General features: G+C 44.2%; 2 protein-coding genes across 2 annotated transcripts in view; one reads left to right on the forward strand and one right to left on the reverse strand.

Annotated features, from left to right (window-relative positions):
* LOC116184450 (uncharacterized) overlaps nucleotides 1-2,357 on the forward strand; it is a 37,046-nt gene extending 34,689 nt beyond the window's left edge. Inside the window, exon 28 of the mRNA XM_077788080.1 lies at nucleotides 36-2,357. Coding sequence (XP_077644206.1) covers nucleotides 36-267 — 232 coding nt within the window. The 3' untranslated portion in view covers nucleotides 268-2,357. The remainder of the gene's footprint in view (nucleotides 1-35) is intronic.
* On the reverse strand, nucleotides 1,465-5,774 carry BTG4 (BTG anti-proliferation factor 4). The gene is made up of 4 exons (XM_077788066.1): nucleotides 5,602-5,774; nucleotides 4,586-4,723; nucleotides 3,243-3,438; nucleotides 1,465-1,638 (listed from the first exon to the last, which is right to left on the reverse strand). The coding sequence occupies exons 1-4, from the start codon at nucleotides 5,772-5,774 to the stop codon at nucleotides 1,465-1,467; spliced, it is 681 nt and encodes a 226-aa protein (XP_077644192.1).
* Between the last annotated feature and the right edge of the window lie 13,082 nt (nucleotides 5,775-18,856).

Consider the following 18,856-nt stretch of genomic DNA (forward strand, 5'->3'; position numbering starts at 1 on the left):
TAAATTTTAACACTGGCATTTTCCTTGTTTTTTAGCCCTGAAGAGGAGATTTTGGGCTCCTTTTCCCGCTCAGAGCTGGAGGATAAAGTGGATGCATTAACCGAAGAGCTGGTGCAGATTTTAGAGGATGAGGAGCAGTTTTTAAGCAGCAAAGGCAATGAAGATTTTCTCTCTTATTACCTCGAAATAACCAGCTTGGAGAAGGAAAATTTGGTGAAACAAATCAATGCATTAGAAGAGGAACTAGCCCAGGGCAGAAAGATGTGATGCTCAAAACTCTGTGGTTTGGCTCCTCTGCCTTGGGCATGAGGCTTCAATCCAGAATAAATCCTTTATTTCTGCTTTAATTCCAGCATCTTCCTCCCCTCCATCCCAGGGGCTCCTTAAATCAGCACAGGGAATGAAGTGGCAAGACTTTGGCCTGAGGAAATGACATTTCTGGCCACATCCAAGCACTCAGAAGAAATATTGCTGCAAAAGCCCAGCCTCGGAGTTTCCAGGAACAGGAGCAGAAAATAGAACCGCTCAGCTTCCAGCATGAAATAAATTATTCTTTAAACTCATGCATCACTCCACGAGGTGTTCTGAGGCCTCTGCAGCTGAGAGCTGCACTTTTCTGATTTTATGACACAGCAAAAACTGCAGATACAGTTACTTGGCTTAATGAGATCCGTTTAATTAAACTTAAAGTGCAAGAAATTAATGTTTTCCACCATGGAAGCAACGTCTGAATTCACCTTTTTTCAGCTCTGTGCTACCGCCCACCCAGGAATGCTCTTCCCTGCTCTTAAACTTGGAGAATCCATCTCTCCTCCTCCCAAATTCCAGAGGCAAACTCCCAAAACATGAAACATTCATTATTTCCCAACCAGTGAAACCTCAGCCCAGCCTCCACTGGGAATAAAAAGCAAGTGAGGGAAGAGCAAAGACACTCAAAACTCTTTTTTCCCCCCTCTATCAGTACAAAACTCATGGGGGCACAGCAGAATTTACATATTTTTGTGCGTCATGAAATACCCCAGACATTTCTGCTGGTGCTGTTTAGGTCTTGGCTCCTGACATCTTTGACAGAAGCAAAAAAAGTGTTTTTCAAAGCAGCTTGGGGGTGTTTTTATCTTCCTTCACCTGCTGGTATTTCCACCAAAAATCTCCTGAACACCCTTCAAGGCACCACCAGCAGCTGGCTTTGATAAAAAAACATCAGCAGATTTATTGATTTATTCATTTCCTTTTTAACTCACAAGAAGAGCCTCACATTACATCTTCAATCTTATGTTAACATCAATTAAAAACATTTAAAAACCCAGACCAAAAAAAACCACACCCCACCCCCCAAAAATATTCCCAAATACAGAGTCGGAGGCGGGGATTAGACAAGGAGTGCTGTTTTGATGAGGTTTTGCAGTGCCAGCCTTCAGCCCCTCACAAAAGCAGGGCTCCAAAAAGGGCAGAGGAGCCCCGGCTCTACCTCTTGGTGTTGATCCAGTGGTACCTGTCCACGCGGGGGCCAGCGAAAGCGGCCGTGGGCCGGTAGCTCCTGTAGCCCCTGGGCTGCCCAAAGTGGGAGCCCTCGCCCAGGTGGGGCTTCCTGTGCAGGTATTGCCACCAGGGCTGGGGGGGAGCCTTGCAGAAGTCAAACTGAGCAGCAAAAAAAAAAGGGAAAAAAAAAAAAAATTATAAAATTGTAAGTCTCGGATTCAAAGAGAGAAACGGAGAGTTTCTAGCCAGGCAGAAGCCTGGGAAAGAGCTGGAGAAGAATGTAAATAATGCTTTATCTCTTTTGTTATTCACATTGTTTATAGTTAAGTTCTATCACTGTGTGTCAAGCACTGTACACCAATGGGGTGAGTGGAGTTGGTCCTCACAAAGCTCTGTATAAAAGAGCCGTGTATTTTGAATAAACCAGAGTTTTATTCTCAGGTTTTTTTCCATTGGTCCTCACAGAGCTCGGTATAAAAGAGCCATGTATTTTGAATAAATCAGAGTTTTACTCTTAGGTTTTTTCCATTGGTCCAATGGAGCTGGTCCTCACGAACCTCTGTATAAAAGAACAGTGTATTTTGAATAAATTGGAGTTTTACTCTCAGCTTTTTTCCCATTGGTCCAATGGAATTGGTCCTCACAAAGCTCTGTATAAAAGAGCAGTGTATTTTGAATAAACCAGAGTTTTACTCTCAGATTTTTTCCATTGGTCCAATGGAGCTGGTCCTCACAAACCTCTGTATAAAAGAACAGTATATTTTGAATAAATCAGAGTTTTACTCTCAGTTTTTTTCCCATTGGACCAATGGAGCTGGTCCTCACAGAGCTCTGTATAAAGAGCAGTGTATTTTGAATAAATTCGAGTTTTACTCTCAGCAGCTTCTGAGTCAGTCTTCTCATTCCCATCCTGCCTCGACAGCAACATCAAATTTTTCTCCTTCCCCAGCAGACTCATCCCAATTCCACCCCGAGGAAGCTGAGCCACCTCTGCTGCCTCCTCCCAAAGCTCCATCCCACCCACAGCAGCGCTGAGGATGGGAAAAGCCTTTCAGGACAAGCCCAGCTGTGCCCTAAACCCTGTCCCCAAATGCCACAACTTTTAACCCCCCCAGGGACAATGACTCCATCAGGGCTGGTCACATCCAGTGGGAACAACTCAATTCTTCACATGGAGTGGTACAACAAGAATTAGTTAGCAAGAAATAGGCCCAAAGTTTCTAAACTTTGTTTCACAAAGCATGGACGAGTTTGACACTTCAAACCAGACGTTTATGGGACAGTGACACCACCTGCCAGGCTGGAAAACCCTTCCAGGGAAGAAATCAAACCTCATCCTCCTCTGGAGCAGCTCAGGGCTGTTTCCCCCGATCCTGGCACTGGGAGAAGAGCCTGAGCCCCCTGGAGGGATTTCAGAGCAAGGAGCCCCCCAAGAACCCCTGGTAGATGCTGTGAGCCTGACCCCCACCTGCCAGGAGCTCCCTGGAGGGATTTCAGGGTGAGGAGCACCCCAGAACCCCTGGTAGATGCTGTGAGCCCTGACCCTCACCTGCCAGAACCTCTCTGGAGGGATTTCAGGGTGAGGAGCCCCCCAAGAACCCCTGGTAGATGCTGTGAGCCTGACCTCCACCTGCCAGAAGCTCTTTGGAGGGATTTCAGGGCAAGGAGCCCCCCAAGAACCCCTGGTAGATGCTCTGAGCCTGACCTCCACCTGCCAGAAGCTCCCTGCAGGGATTTCAGGCTGAGGAGCCCCCCAGGCTCACCTGGTAGATGCTGTTGGGGTTGCTGACGGTGGGGATGGCTCTGGGCTCCTTGCTGAAGCTCTCCTCATCCGAGGAGGTGCTGGAGTGATAGTCCAGGGCTGCCCTGCCCACGGCCAGGCTGATCTGCTGGGGCAGCTCGGGGTTCTCCTGCCCATCGAAGCGTGCCACGGTGAAGGGCCGGCTCCTCTCCCCGTACCTGCCAGGGCTGCGGGTGGGTGCTGCTGCTCTGCCAGGAGCCAGCTCCACCAAAAAAGAGACCAAACTCTCTGCTCACACCAAAAAAGGGGCCAAACCCTCTGCCAGGAACCAGCTCCACCAAAAAAGAGACCAAACCCTCTGCTCACACCAAAAAAGGGGCCAAACCCTCTGCCAGGAGCCAGCTCCACCAAAAAATGGACCAAACCCTCTGCTCACACCAAAAAAGGGGCCAAACCCTCTGCCAGGAGCCAGCTCCACACCAAAAAAAGAGACCAAACCCTCTGCTCACACCAAAAAGGGGCCAAACCCTCTGCCAGGAGCCAGCTCCACCAAAAAATGGACCAAACCCTCTGCTAGGAGCCAGCTCCACACCAAAAAAGAGACCAAACCCTCTGCCAGGAGCCAGCTCCACCAAAAAAGAGACCAAACCCTCTGCCAGGAGCCAGCTCCACCAAAAAAGAGACCAAACCTTCTGCTCACACCAAAAAGAGACCAAACCCTCTGCCAGGAGCCAGCTCCACCAAAAAAGAGACCAAACCTTCTGCTCACACCAAAAAGAGACCAAACCCTCTGCCAGGAGCCAGCTCCACACCAAAAAAGAGACCAAACCCTCTGCCAGGAGCCAGCTCCACCAAAAAATGGACCAAACCCTCAGGGGTTAAGGTTGGGAGCAGGTTTGGGCTGATGGAACACCCAGCACTTGGTGTTTGTCAGCCCCCAGTGATGCCTTCACTCGGAGCTTTTGTGTTTGCTGTGTTGTGTACTGCATTTATAACCCTGAGCTCCATGTACAGTGTCACCTTCAACCCTAAACTCCACGTACAGTGTCACCTTAATTTTATTTTAATTTTTTAAATTTTATCTTTAATTTTTTAAATTTTATCTTTAATTTTATCTTTAATTTTTTAAATTTTATCTTTAATTTTATCTTTAATTTTATCTTTAATTTTATCTTTAATTTTATCTTTAATTTTATCTTTAATTTTTTAAATTTTATCTTTAATTTTTTAAATTTTATCTTTAATTTTTTAAATTTTATCTTTAATTTTTAAATTTTATTCCTAATTTTTTTTTTATTTGCTTTTTTTTTTTATTTACTTTTTTTTTTTTTTTTTTTAAATTTTACTCCTTTATCCCACGCTCACCTGCAGCACACCTGGAAGGGATCCACCCACAGCGTCATCTCCCGGGGCAAGCCCAGCAGGCTGAAGTCCAGCTGGCTCTCCACACAGGCCTGCTCCAGCAGCGGATCCCGCGCCTGGTGCCTGTTGATCCTGATGCACCTGGGGACCGCAGGGGCACCAAAACCATCCCAAAAATCATTTTAGACCACTTGAGTTCTTCACCAGGGGGTCAGGGGCTGCTTGAGACACTTAAGATTTCCACCTGCGTTTTCTAATCCCACATTCATAGGTTAAAAAAAATCCCCCTTGGTTTTCTAATCCCACATACATAGATCAAAAAACAAAATCCACCTCAGTTTTCCAATCCCACATACATAGGTTAAAAAAATCCACCTCAGTTTTCTAAACCCACATTCATAGAATAAAAAAAAAAATATATATATATTTTCACCTCAGTTTTCTAATCCCACATTCATAGGTTTAAAAAAAAAAAAATCCACCTCTGTTTTCTAATCCCACATACATAGATCAAAAAACAAAATCCACCTCTGTTTTCTAATCCCACATTCATAGAATAAAAAAGATTTCCACCTCAGCTTTCTAATCCCACATTCACAAGTTAAAAAAAAAAAATCCACTTCAGTTTTCTAAACCCACATTCATAGAATAATAAAAAAAAAAGATTTCCACCTCAGTTTTCTAATCCCATATTCATATGTTTTAAAAAAAATCCACCTCAGTTTCCTAATCACACATTCATTGAATAAAAAAAAAAGATTTCCACCTCAGTTTTCTAATCCCATGTTCATAGGTTAAAAAAAAAAAAAAAATCAAAAACATCCACCTCAGTTTCCTAATCACATATTTACAGATTTAAAAAAAAAAAAAAATCACCTCATTTTCCCACTCTAATCACACATTCACAGGTTAAAAAAAAAAAAAAAAAAGTAATTTTCACCAATTAATAATTCTCCTTCAAGCTTAGGGGGCATCCTGGTGGTTCCCTCTGCATTTTTATTTCCCTTGAAGGGGCTCACCTGAAGGCCTGGCCCCGGGAGGGGTTCTCTGGGTACCAGTGGTTTTTGTACTTTGCCAACAGGAGCGTGGTCAGCCTGGCTGCAAACTTCTCCACCTCGGCCTTGCTCAGCCTCTCCTCCCTCCTCACCAGCTTGGTGATGAAGAAAACCGTGGCAGCGATTTCATCCTTCATCTTCAGGGCAGGAGGTGCTGGGGCAGCACAGCAGAGATTTAATAACATTAAAGAACCGTCAGCTGCCAAAAAAATGATGCTGCAAAAGCCAGGATAAGCCTGACTGCCAAACAGCAGAATAAATTTAGTTTGGAATTTTAAAACCAGTCTAATGCATTACTAGAAGGCACCTGCACTAAGCAAGTTAAGAGAGAATATATAAAAAATAAAAGTTTAAAATAGGAGGTGCTGGAGCAGCACAGCAGAGATTTAATAACATTAAAGCACCATCAGATTCCAAGAACTGATGCTGCAAAAGTTGCATGAGCCAGAATAAGTCTGACTGCCAAACAGCAAATTAAATTTATTTTGGGATATTAAAATCAGCCTAATGCATTACTAGAAGGCACCTGCACTAAGCAAAATAAGAGAAACTATATAAAAAAAAGAGTTTAAAATAGGAGGTGCTGGAGCAGCACAGCAGAGATTTAATAACATTAAAGAACCATCAGCTGCCAAAAACTGATGCTGCAAAAGCTGCACGAGCCAGAAGAGAAAGAACCTGGATAAACCTGACTACCAAACAGCAAATTAAATTTATTTTGGGATATTAAAACCAGCCTAATGCATTACTAGAAGGCACCTGAACTAAGCAAGTTAAGAGAGAATATGCAAAAAAAAAAAAAGAGTTTAAAATATAATAGCTCTTATTTGTGACACACATTGCCAGCAACACACCTTACAAACACAGAGCTTTTTATGTAAAATAAGACCAAGAATATCACCTTTTCACAGCAGAGAGAGTAAAAACTTGAGCTCAACTTCACAAACAGCCTGAAGAAGCACCAAGAAAAGAGATAAAACATTGACCCAGGAGAAACCCCAGCAGCCAAAGGCTCCCTCCCTCTGTGCCCAGCAGAGTTTGGGCAGGTTTTTATGGAGCAGGAATCATGTGGAGCTGAGGAATGTAAGAATATTCAGGTGTGCAGGAGCTGCAGGTGTGTGTTGCATTAATTAACAAGTGGTTCCCAAGATATTCCCAATCTCCTTTCCCTTCTTTGGGGTGATTTCATTGATTCTGTTCTGAATTCTGTTGTGCCCCATAAATCCCCGTGGAATATTTAATATTCCCCACGAGAAAATCAGCACTTATTAATTAATGATTAGAATGGTGCTGGACTGCTTCTTTTCTTTTTTCCTTTTCCTGCTTCCTTTTTCTTTTTGGCCTTTTTCTATTTTTTTTATTCTTTTCCACGTGAAACCTTCATATTTGGCTTTCCTTATTTAGAAAACTGCTTGATTCTGGATTTATCACATCACTGATCTTCCTAATTCACATTATCAGCACAGATTTACATAATTTTTCAGGCATAAAACACAGAAAATGTCTCAGTTCCTCAAATATCTGGCCCAGAGAAGAGCTGATTGTTCCTTTTTTTTTCCCCTTTTTGCTGCCTCAGGAAGTTGTGTCTCCGATGTGAAACCCCAAGAACTGCAGAGGCAAAAGAGCAAATGGAGACAAAACTTGCTGAGAGTTCAAAAGTGAACATTTTTTTTTTATTTTTAACACTTTTGAGTGTTCAAAAGTGGCTCCTAGAGGGGCTGGGGATGGTGCAGCCCCTCAGTCCCCATGCCCACATCTCAGCCTGGGCTGATGCCAGGCAATGAGAAATTCAGAGCCTGGAGGCACAAATTGTGTCCCCGAACCACAAATTTCCGGCTGTTTCTGGATTTCACTTCTCTCCCCTCTTCCTTGCTCTTTAATTTCTTTCTGCATCACACAGGAAAAAAAAAAAAAAATTAAAAGAGCAAGGCTTTCAGCAGAAATTCTGCTTTTAAGGAATGAGTAATAAAGCACGAAACAACCCCATATTCCTTCTCTTCCTTTGTCTCACATATCAAAACACCTCCTCAGCCCGTGGGGACTTTTCCTTTTCCACAACCACTCAAAAAGAACAAAAATCAGAGTCTGAGACAGGGAAAAGATCCTCAGAAAAATCTTCCAGGTTGGATTTTCTCCGACACAGGATCCCCAGTGCTGTGACCCTTTGTGCTCCTGGGATGAGACACCAGGATTTTATTCCCTGAGCCAATTCCTTCCTTTTCCCTGGAGAAAAGAGGGCAGGGCCAGCCTGCTCTGGTTTTTGGGGAATGCTGGAGGATGACAGGAAACTGCTGCTGGGAAGAATTTCCACCCAGCATTTTCTGGCCTCTGGCTGTGAAGATTCTGACTCTGGCTGCAGCCAGAATTAGCTCTGGAGCATTCTTGGACAAGATTAGCACAAGATTCATTCTTGTGATAAATCCAGAATCAAGCAGCTTTCTAAATAAGGAAAGTCAAATGTGAAGCTTTCACGTGGAAAAGAATAGAAAAACATATATATAAAAAGGCAAAAAAAAGGAAGCAGGAAAAGGCAAAATCTGGCTCTTCATGCCTGAGGGCTGAGTTTTATTTTGGAGATTAAACTTCCTTTAAAAAGGTCACTTTAACTGAGTGGATTCCCTGCAGCCACATCAGTTTTTTTATGTTTTTAAACAATCTGTTCCAAAAAAAAACCAAACTAAAAGTGACTTTAAAGTTTTGATCACATTGATTTTGCTGCTGAGCTGCAGGAGAAGCAATTGTTACAAAAAAAATCTCAGGGCAGCCACCACAGGTCTGTGGGTTTTTAACTGAGCTGACACAATTGGTATCCAGGGAAATGGCAAAGAGCAAGATTTGCCACTTTAAAATAGTGAGTAATGCACATAATTATAATTTTTTAAGCTCTTCTTGGTCAATTTAGTCCTCTCTGGGTTTCCTAGGCAATCCCAGATTTGGATTCCTCTGGGGATGATTTTGTCTTTCTGACCAAAGTCTGGATTTTAAGTCTGACTCCTTTGCTTTCACATCATTTTTCCTCAATATCAGATTGTAACCTAAGAAAAGCCATAAGCTCTTCCTCTCAACTTTAATTTCCTTTTATTCTTGAGCTACCCAAGCCGAAGCAGAATTCCCACTGCAAAGGTGCAGCAGGCACGGTGGGCAGTGCATCATTTCCTCACCATTCCTGACCCTGCCACGTTTCAGCCCCAGGAATGCCCCGGGGACCCTCTTGTCCCAAATTTTGGGGTGGTTGGGGTCACTTTTTCTTCTTTCTCTAAACTTTCTCACTAGGTCTCACAACTCCCCCAAGAAAAATCCCAAGAGAGAAAATCACGTCTCTCTCTGTTCAAAAAATAGAAATACCACAGCCTGTCGCTATAGGACACGAAAAGCACAACACGAGCCACTGCGATGGCAAGGTGAAAAAGAAAAAAGTTTATTTTCTGACTCCAACTTTTATACTTTTCCAAAGGTGACAGTGGATTGGAGAGTGAAGGTGTCACCTCTCCAAAGACGTTGGACAAACCACCAGTACATCAACTTCTTCCACCCCCACAAAGGAATGCAAAACAATATGTTGTTTATAGAAAATGTGTGGGCAAGTTTTCTAACAGAATGTAAACTCAGAAAATCTTAAGAATCAGGGCAACAAGAGCCCATTGCAGTGACAAGGACAACTGGCTCATTAATTAGGGATATTAATCAGGCTTGAATCCTTCCCAGAGCTGTCAGATGTCACTGCCTGGAAGGAACCACAGCCCTGGGTGCCCTGTTTGGGTAATAAATGCTGAGGAAGAAAATGCCTGGACCAAAACTGGCACAGCCCATGCCAAGGAGAGAGAGAGAGATCCGTGGAACAAATTCAACAAATTGTGGTCCCAGCTGCCTCCAAAAAGGAGCTGTGCTCATCCCAGCAGATTTAGCAAAACCCAGGATGGACAGCCAAGGTTCTGCCTGAGAGGAGGCAGGAGGAAAATAAGATGTTTGTGCCTTTTGTAAAATGATGCTCTTTTAATCCTTGTTAGGAACAGGGGAAAAAAAAGCCAAACCACCAAAAACCAGAGCTTGGATATCCATGGGATTGCTCCAGAGCTCGCTGAGACCAGGGAAATGAGTCCAAAGCCTCGAGTGGGACTGAGTTGAGCCCCCAGCTGGGCAGGAGCATTCTCAGGCAGATTAAATGAGCTGTGCCCTGGGTCAGCAGGCAAGCCCAGGCTTGAGGCACGCAGGGCCAGCCCCAGGACCAGTTTCTGTAGCAACTGCAGCCCCAAACCAAGGGCAAACACTGCTCCCCTAGGCACACTGCCAGGAGCCACCCTGCAGGACTTTTTAGTTTTTGCAGTTTTCCCGTTTTAAAAAGGATTGAGTACGTGGAAATAAAGAAGCCAAGTGCAGCTTGCCGGTGGCAGCCTCCCCTCTGCAAGCCGTTTGATTTTTGGGGGTGATGGAAGGCAGGCAGCTCCTCCAGGTAAGCAGCTGCAGTTTGTGGCTATTGCTATAAAAATCAGGAAGCCTGAGTGATTCCCATAGGGAAAAGCATCCTCGGTGACAATCTCCTGAGGGAAAAGCAGCTTGCATTTGTTTGCTCACTGTCCTGGTCACGTTCAGAAGCATCAATTCCATGGGGCATTAAATCAGAGGGCAGAAGAAACCTCATACCTGGAGGTTACAAACTTCCACACCTGTGCCTAATCCATTCAGTCTCTGTAAGAAGAATTATTGTGCACTGAAGTGAACCAGAAGCTGATTCTGATCACCACCACAAAAATTGTAAGGGTTTGAGTACTCCGCATTTCTAGAATTTTATTTAAGATTTTCTGATTTAAGTAATAGAATAAACCTAAAAAGCGCCAGTGGTGTCAATCCAGGATGTTCTAAAATTAAATAACAAAGCAAAGACTGCAAAGCTACCTGAGTTTATTTTATAGACTCTAAGAGCTGTTGCCATAACTCTTTGAAATTTTCTGTGTTTGCTTCCTCCATTTGTGTGCCATGATTTTCAGAGCTGAGCAAATCAGAGAGCGATGGCTGGGCACCCCCAAAAACCTGGGGGAGAGGAGCAGGAGGTGGCACAGCACAGGACACCCATCCCTGTGAGCTCTTCTGGGGCTTCCTGGTGGGAATCCCACCAGGCTGGAGCCCCAGGGACACGAGCTGGGACTGCCACCGGTGCCACCGGTGCCACCAGTGCCACCAGTGCCACCCTCCCCCGGGGCCGTTTGGGTGGGAATTCCAAACTCGGGGTGTGTTTCCCATGTTGACTTTGCCCATGGAAACCTCTCCTGCAACAAAGCTGGGGCCACCTGCTCTGTGCCCAGGTCCCCGGCGGGGTGGCCATGGTGACAGGAGGACACAAAGCTCCCAGGCAGGGCTGCCCAGGGGACACTCGGAGCCAGGAGCCCCAGGGGGAAAGGTGGGAGCATCCCAGGGGGAAAATGGGAACATCCCGGGGGGAAAAATGGGAACACCCCGGGGGAAAAAGGGAACATCCCAGGGGAAAGGATGGGAACATCCCAGGGGGAAAATGGGAACATCCCAGGGGGAAAAATGGGAACATCCCGGGGGAAAGGTGGGAGCATCCCAGGGGGAAAATGGGAGCATTCCGGGGGGAAAAATGGGAACACCCCGGGGGAAAAGATGGGAACATCCCAGGGGAAAGGATGGGAACATCCCAGGGGGAAAAATGGGAACATCCCGGGGGAAAAGATGGGAACATCCCAGGGGAAAAAATGGGAACATCCCGGGGGGAAAAATGGGAACATCCCAGGGGAAAGGATGGGAACATCCCAGGGGGAAAAATGGGTGCATCCCAGGGGGAAAAATGGGAACACCCCAGGGAAAAATGGGAACATCCCAGGGGAAAGGATGGGAACATCCCAGGGGGCAAAATGGGTGCATCCCAGGGGGAAAAATGGGAACACCCCAGGGAAAAATGGGAGAACCCCAGGGGGAAAAATTGGAACATCCCAGGGGGAAAAATGGGAACATCCCAGGGGAAAGGATGGGAGCATCCCAGGGGGAAAAATGAGAATATCCCAGGGGGAAAAATGGAAACATCCCGGGAGAAAGGATGGGAACTTCTCAAGGAAAAGGATGGGAACACCCAAGGGGAAAAGACGGGAGCACCCCAGAGGAATTCTGCCAGGGAAAGGCTCCTGGGAAAGGGAACAGGGAATAATCCACCCATTTTCCCCTTCCCACTAAATCATTTTTATCCAAACTCGGTCCTGTTTGGGATTATTCCAAGGTAAGCTGCTCAAGGGTAAGTCCTGAATTCTTTAATGTGTTTATGGAGGTGTTGGATAATATTTTTCCAAGATTCAGAGAGGTGTTTAAAAATTTTTATTCTATTTTAAGTATTATGGATGTTGTAATTCACACTATCACAATTAGCAGTTTACTGTTTCTTAATTACAAAACACCAGAAGTGCTTTTTGGTTTATTACCTTTTTGTCACACTGTGCTGCAGAGGCTTTAAAGGTAATAATTTAAAGCTGCTCTTTGTGGGTCTTACTCCAACGTATTTTTTTATAGTTCTATTTTTCTGAATTATCTAATTTTATTTGTAAGCCCATCTTTTGAAACTTTTTCTCCACCTCTATTCCTCTCACGACAATATCTGTCTTATTCCTTATATATATTATATATATTATATTTATATTCCTTATATATATTATATATATTATAAATATATATATTATTCATATATTATAAATATATATATTTATATATTATAAATATATATATTTATATATATTATAAATATATTTTTTTTTCCTTATATATATTCCCAATATCTGCCATATTCCTTATGGCATTTCTAAGTCAGTATATTTTATTTCCAAATTTGCACATTGTGTGGCTTTTTGTCAGCCCCCTCTACAAATCCATTTCCCCCAAGGAGACAAACTGCCAAAATTCTTTCATTTGCAGGAAAACTTCTCCTTGCAAGCCCACAGATTGTGCCTCGTTGCTGTTTTAGCCTGATAATCTATATAAAAGAATAATGAAATCATAAAATAATTTTAAAAATAATAAAAGAGCTTTATCACATTATTAATTGCATGCACATCTATCAGACAGGAGATGGGAACTCCTGACACACACTCAGAGCAGATCTGTTAATATTTATTTTTTAGCTGCCTCAAATGAGTGTAAAAATTGGAGCTTCTCTATTTTTTTAGGGGAAAAAATCCGGAATTCAGTGAAATGGTGAAATTCCACCATCCCTACTGTATTTTGTTCTGGAAAATTCCACGTGGAAATGGCACAAAATGCCCGGCACGGGACACGGAGCCAAGCAGGGCCAGGGACAACGAGCACCTGGGATGTGCAACCAGGCACGGTGAAATTGCCATGGAAATCTGCCCAAAACGGCCCAAAACTGCCCAAAACTGCCCAAAACGGCCCAAAACTGCCCCAATCTGACCAAATCTGCCCAAAACTGCCCAAAACTGGTCAAAACGGCCCAAATCTGCCCAAAACTGCCCAAAACGGCCCAAAACTGCCCCAATCTGACCAAATCTGCCCAAAACTGCCCAAAACGGCCCAAAACGGCCCAAAACTGCCCCAATCTGACCAAATCTGCCCAAAACTGCCCAAAACTGGTCAAAACGGCCCAAATCTGCCCAAAACTGCCCAAAACGGCCCAAAACTGCCCCAATCTGACCAAATCTGCCCAAAACTGCCCAAAACGGCCCAAAACGGCCCAAAACTGCCCCAATCTGACCAAATCTGCCCAAAACTGCCCAAAACTGGTCAAAACGGCCCAAATCTGCCCCAATCTGCCCCAAATCTGCCCCAATCTTCCCCAATCTGCCCCAATCTGCCCCAAATCTGCCCAAAACTGCCCAAAACTGCCCAAATTTGCCCAAATCTGCCCAAATTTGCAGCTGCCTTTGCGCTCCCACCTCTGCACGCAGCAGGGACTCCAGCCAAGCGTTCCCTTGTCTCCCTTTCCCACTGTGGTGCTGCATAATAATTTTGATTTTAGTGCTGGATTGCGTTTTGCGCTCTCGAAATGGTCTTTGTGTCGTGTTCGCTGCAGTTCGTGTAAGTCAAAATCCCCAAAATGTGGTGTAAATACGAAATATAGATGTAAATATTCTACATGAATATATTTAAATGATAAAAGAATATGCATATACATAGACATAGACATATACATATGCATATAGTTATAAATATAAATATAAATATAAAAAATATAAATATAAATATAAATATAAATATAAATATAAATATAAATATAAATATAAATATAAATATAAATATAAATATAAATATAAATATAAATATAAATATAAATATAAATATAAATATAAATATATTAAAATGGAGATGCAAATAAACTAGAAAGATTTGCAATTGAGCAGAATGCGGGTGCCATGACCAGTATTTCCCTTATTGCCAATTGCTCGTTATGCAGGCGCCTTTGAGGAGATGCAGGACACCGAGGGACACCAGCAGAAGCCTGGGGAGCTTTTCTGTCCCTCCAGTCTGCGCCCGCGGCAGCAGGAACCATCCTTGGCTTGGAGGAGCCGTCCTTGGTTTGGTTTGGAGGAGCCGTCCTTGGTTTGGTTTGGAGGAGCCGTCCTTGGTTTGGTTTGCAGGAGCCATCCTTGGTTTGCAGGAGCCGTCCTTGGTTTGGTTTGCAGGAGCCATCCTTGGTTTGGAGGAGCCGTCCTTGGTTTGGAGGAGCCGTCCTTGGTTTGGTTTGGAGGAGCCGTCCTTGGTTTGGTTTGCAGGAGCCGTCCTTGGTTTGGAGGAGCCGTCCTTGGTTTGGTTTGCAGGAGCCATCCTTGGTTTGGTTTGCAGGAGCCATCCTTGGTTTGGTTTGCAGGAGCCGTCCTTGGTTTGGAGGAGCTGTCCTTGGTTTGGTTTGCAGGAGCCATCCTTGGTTTGCAGGAGCCATCCTTGGTTTGGTTCTCAGGAGCCGTCCTTGGTTTGGAGGAACCGTCCTTGGCTCACAGGAGCCGTCCTTGGTTTGGTTTGCAGGAGCCATCCTTGGTTTGGTTTGGAGGAACCATCCTTGGTTTGGTTCTCAGGAACCGTCCTTGGTTTGGTTTGGAGGAGCCGTCCTTGGCTGGCAGCCGTCTCTGGTTCACAGGAACCGTCCTTGGTTTGGAGGAGCCGTCCTTGGGTTGGTTCACAGGAACCGTCCTTGGTTTGGAGGAGCCATCCTTGGCTTGGTTCACAGGAACCGTCCTTGGTTTGGAGGAACCATCCTTGGTTTGGAGGAACCATCCTTGACTCGCAGCCGTCCCTGGTTCGCAGGCAGTGCGCGTAGCGGGTTGTCCGCTCCGCAATCACTACCCGCACTGCCCCCGAAACGAGGCCCAGCGCCGCTCCGCCTGGAGCCCCCAGCCGCCTCCTTCTGCTGCCAGATCACCCAGAGCCGCAGTTAGCTGCACCTTCCTCAAGAGTTTTAGCTGCCCACAGCAGTGCGTGCTCGCCTTGGTGGTATGAAATGAAATCTTGGATTTCTTGGAGTGGGTGCTGAAAGCCTCGGGAATTTTCCTGCCCCAAGAATCCTGTCTGTTTTCAAATGGATTAATTTAATGTATACTTAATTTTTAGCACACACAGACAGGACAATGAATTGTTTTAGGTTGGATCCTTCAGCTTATCTGCCAGACATCAATAATTTTCTTTTTTTTTTTATTTCATCTTTTACTAAGCAAGGTAAGTGAAGGGAGTTTTGAGCAACATTAAACTCACTATAGGAATAATCTGTTTTTTTTCTCTGACCACTTAGCTGAACGAAGAATTTTAATAGGAGAAAATAATGAATAATTATTTTCTGAATTGCCTTAGGAGGGACTTTTTGCAAGAAAAATTCGGGGTGAAAGGCTCTGCCATCAGCCTGGTTGCCAGGCAGTGTAGTTAGCTGATTGCCCAAAGCAACAATCACTAGCCACACGGCCAGGTAAAAAGGTCTGGAATTTGGAGCAGGAATTTGGGAGCAGGATTTTGGGAGCAGGAATTTGGGAGCAAGAATTTGGGAGCAAGAATTTGGAGCAGGAATTTGGAAGCAGGAACCAGAGCCACAGCAATGCTGAGGACACAGCAGCACCAAATAAAACAAAGCAGTGAAATAAAACAAAAGCTGCGTTCCTGCCATGCCAATTTTCCTGGTGATCCACCTCATTCCCAGCTCATTTCCACAAAAAAACACGAGGATAAAATGAATTTTTGGGTTTTTTCCTTCTCCAGATTTGCAGGCTTTGACTCCTCTTCTGACTGGGCTCGTCTCAGCCTCACCAAGACCTCTGCCCTCACCTTTCCCTCAGTTTATTCTTGTTGAATAAATGAAATTAAGGCCCGTGGTGGCAGCTTTCCCCATCCTTGGAGAAGCTGGGCTGGAGGGGAAATGGCCTGAAAGAAGATGGAAACTTCTGCTGAACCCCAATTAACCCTGGTTAATTAGTGTGCCCCACCAGCAACAGAACACAAATAAAGCAAAGTCAGACTTTCGGCCTGTCTCTGTAATTATGCTTTTTTTTTTCCCTAATTTTAGTAAAGCACTTCCTATTTTTAGTGGAAATCTGGGTTTGGGAACTGGAAGTGAACTGGAACAAAGATGGAAACTTCTGCTGGAGACCCAATTACTGACGTGGTTAATTAGAGTGTCCCATCATCAACAAACTCCCACAAATAAAGCAAACTCAGGCAAACCATTAAACACCGAAATTGCATTTTCAGCCTGACTCTGCAATATCCTTTCTTCCCCTAATTTTAGTAAAGCACTCCCTATTTTCAGTGGAAATCTGGGTTTGGGAACTGGAAGTGGACTGGAGGGAAAATGGAAACTTCTGCTGAGCCCCAATTACTGACCTGGTTAATTAGAGTGCCTCACCATCAACAGAACTCCCACTAATAAAGCAAACTCAGGCAAACCATTAAACACCAAAATTGCATTTTCAGCCTGACTCTGCAATATTTTTTCCCCTAATTTTAGTAAAGCACTCCCCATTTTCAGTGGCAATCTCACTTTGGGAGCCGGGCCAGGCAGAACAAGCTGCAGGAGGTGCTGAGCTCTGCAAACCTTTCCTGCCATCAGCAAATCCCCTTTCCCCATCAATAATCCCAAAAGGAATCTCATCCATCATCAGCCATTAGTCTGCTCTGAATTCTGGCTGGAGCAGCAGCATTTCACTCAGGCTCCCATTCGTTTTTAATTTTTAAAAACATTTTTTAATTCCTTGGAAGGTTGGTCTTGATGGGTATGGAGGGGTTTTCCAAGCAGGGATGGAAGCCAGGATTTGCAGCTTTGGCAGCCATAAAGATTCATTTTAAATGGCTTTACACAAATATAGGACACCCTGAAAGCATCCCATAAATCCAAGAAAATTCAAATTAATGCAGGGGATAGAATAAGAATAATGTTCAGGTTATTATCAGTCACAGATATTGCTTAGTGTTCAAATCCAGATTTCAGATTTGATTCAGACATGAACAAATCCAAAGGAGAAAACCCTGGGAATTGAATAGATCTGGGAAGAGAAACTGGTTTATCCAACAAATTCCTTAAGCAAAAGGATCCTGCAGGCTGGGGAACTCAAATTCCAGGCCAGGCACAGGAGGTAAATGAAGTTTAAACAAGCTAAAAAAGGTTATTAAGGACAACTTTCCATTTCAAAATTACAAGAAACAAGGGCGTGAGTCTCAGTTTAATATGAAAAGAATCTTTACAGCCTGGTCATTGTTGCTTTTTTAAATTTTCTCTTTTTTCCATTCTTGTCTCCACTGCAACACAAAAATTCCGTTTATAACCAAGTTATCAAATCAGGCTCTCCGCTCCCTAAAAAGCTCTCAGAAACTGGATTTGAGCAATAAAGCAAGAATTCCATTTGGGGATTTTTATTATTATCAGCAGTGAAATGTAGATTTACTGGTTTAAAATGGTTTGGCCTGGCCTGGCCGGATGTTTATCAGGAGAATAAAATCCAGGAATAAGAGGTCTGGATTCTATTAAAGCTTTTCTTTCCTTCTGCTGTAATTCTCAGGATACAAAGCAGAGACAAATGAGTTGAAGGTTAGGAACCAAATATCTGAATTAATACAATTTAATTCCTCAATTGTGCAGAGTAGCACTGAGATATTAAAGCTGATAAGTGCAGTGATTGGAGAAATAACCTGGAAAACAAGATTTCAAAAGGTACTTTGAGGAATGACGTCTTCATTTTGGACATAAAAGCCTCTTTTTTTTCCTTTCTCCTTATTTAAGCTTTTCAGTGGCTTCCTATAAAGCACTTCCTCTTCTCAAAGTTTATTAAAATGCTGAACTAAGTCTGCCTGCTCGGCCCAAATTCTGGCTTTTATTTCCCTTGGTTCAAATACTCAGATTCTATTTAGGTGGAAAAGATGTCCTGGGTTTTATTATTATTATTAATATAATAATTTTGTGGTGGTCCCTTCCGACTCAGAATAGTCAGGTTCAGAAAATTGGGATTGGGATGGATCAAATGGGTTTATCCATGTGGGAATCACAATTCCCGTGCTCGGTTTCCCTTCCCAGGGCAGAAATTTTGGAGTAAATCCCGGGATTTTGCACTTAAAGTGATCCTTGAGGCGATCCCTTCCGACTCAGAATAGTCAGGTTCAGAAAATTTGGATTGGGATGGATCAAATGGGTTTATCCATGTGGGAATCACAATTCCCGTGCTCGGTTTCCCTTCCCAGGGCAGAAATTTTGGAGTAAATACCGGGATTTTGCACTTAAAGTGATCCTTGAGGCGATCCCTTCCGACTCAGAATAGTCAGGTTGAGAAAATTGGGATTGGGATGGATCAAATGGGTCAGTGGTTGGCTGGAGCGGCAGGAAATGATAAAGCTCATCCCGTTCCTCCTCTGCTGCAAATCCACATCTGGGAAAGCAAAGGAAAAACCTTTCCAAAATAAATAAATAAATAAATAAATAAATAAATAAATAAAATAAAAAATCCGGAATGCGCAGCGCGGGGCTGGATCCGCCCGTGGGTGGTTCCTGGTGGGCGGGGGGTGGGATGGGGATGTAAAGCGGATATAAAGCGGGTATAAAGTTAATATAAAGCAGACAGAAAGCGGGTATAAAGCGGGTATAAAGCGGATATAAAGCGGGTATAAAGCGGGAATAAAGCGGGGTCGGGGGATGAAGGGCTGGGAGCGCGATCCGGGCAGCGGCGGCCGGAGCAGCCCCGGGGCGCTGCCGGCTCCGCGCTGAGCCGAGCCCGCCGGAGGAGGAGGAGGAGGAGGA

This window comes from Lonchura striata, chromosome 23 (assembly GCF_046129695.1).
Source record: "Lonchura striata isolate bLonStr1 chromosome 23, bLonStr1.mat, whole genome shotgun sequence".
NCBI classification, from domain to species: Eukaryota; Metazoa; Chordata; class Aves; order Passeriformes; family Estrildidae; genus Lonchura; species Lonchura striata.

Excerpts from the sequence above, each read along its gene's own strand:
- BTG4 (XM_077788066.1), bottom strand. The coding sequence starts at position 5,774 with ATGAAGGATGAAATCGCTGCCACGGTTTTCTTCATCACCAAGCTGGTG. Across the intron at positions 3,439-4,585 it reads CCCTTCCAGGTGTGCTGCAG|GTACGGGGAGAGGAGCCGGC; the intron begins GTGAGCGTGGGA and ends CAGCCCTGGCAG. Across the intron at positions 1,639-3,242 it reads ACCCCAACAGCATCTACCAG|TTTGACTTCTGCAAGGCTCC; the intron begins GTGAGCCTGGGG and ends TTTGCTGCTCAG.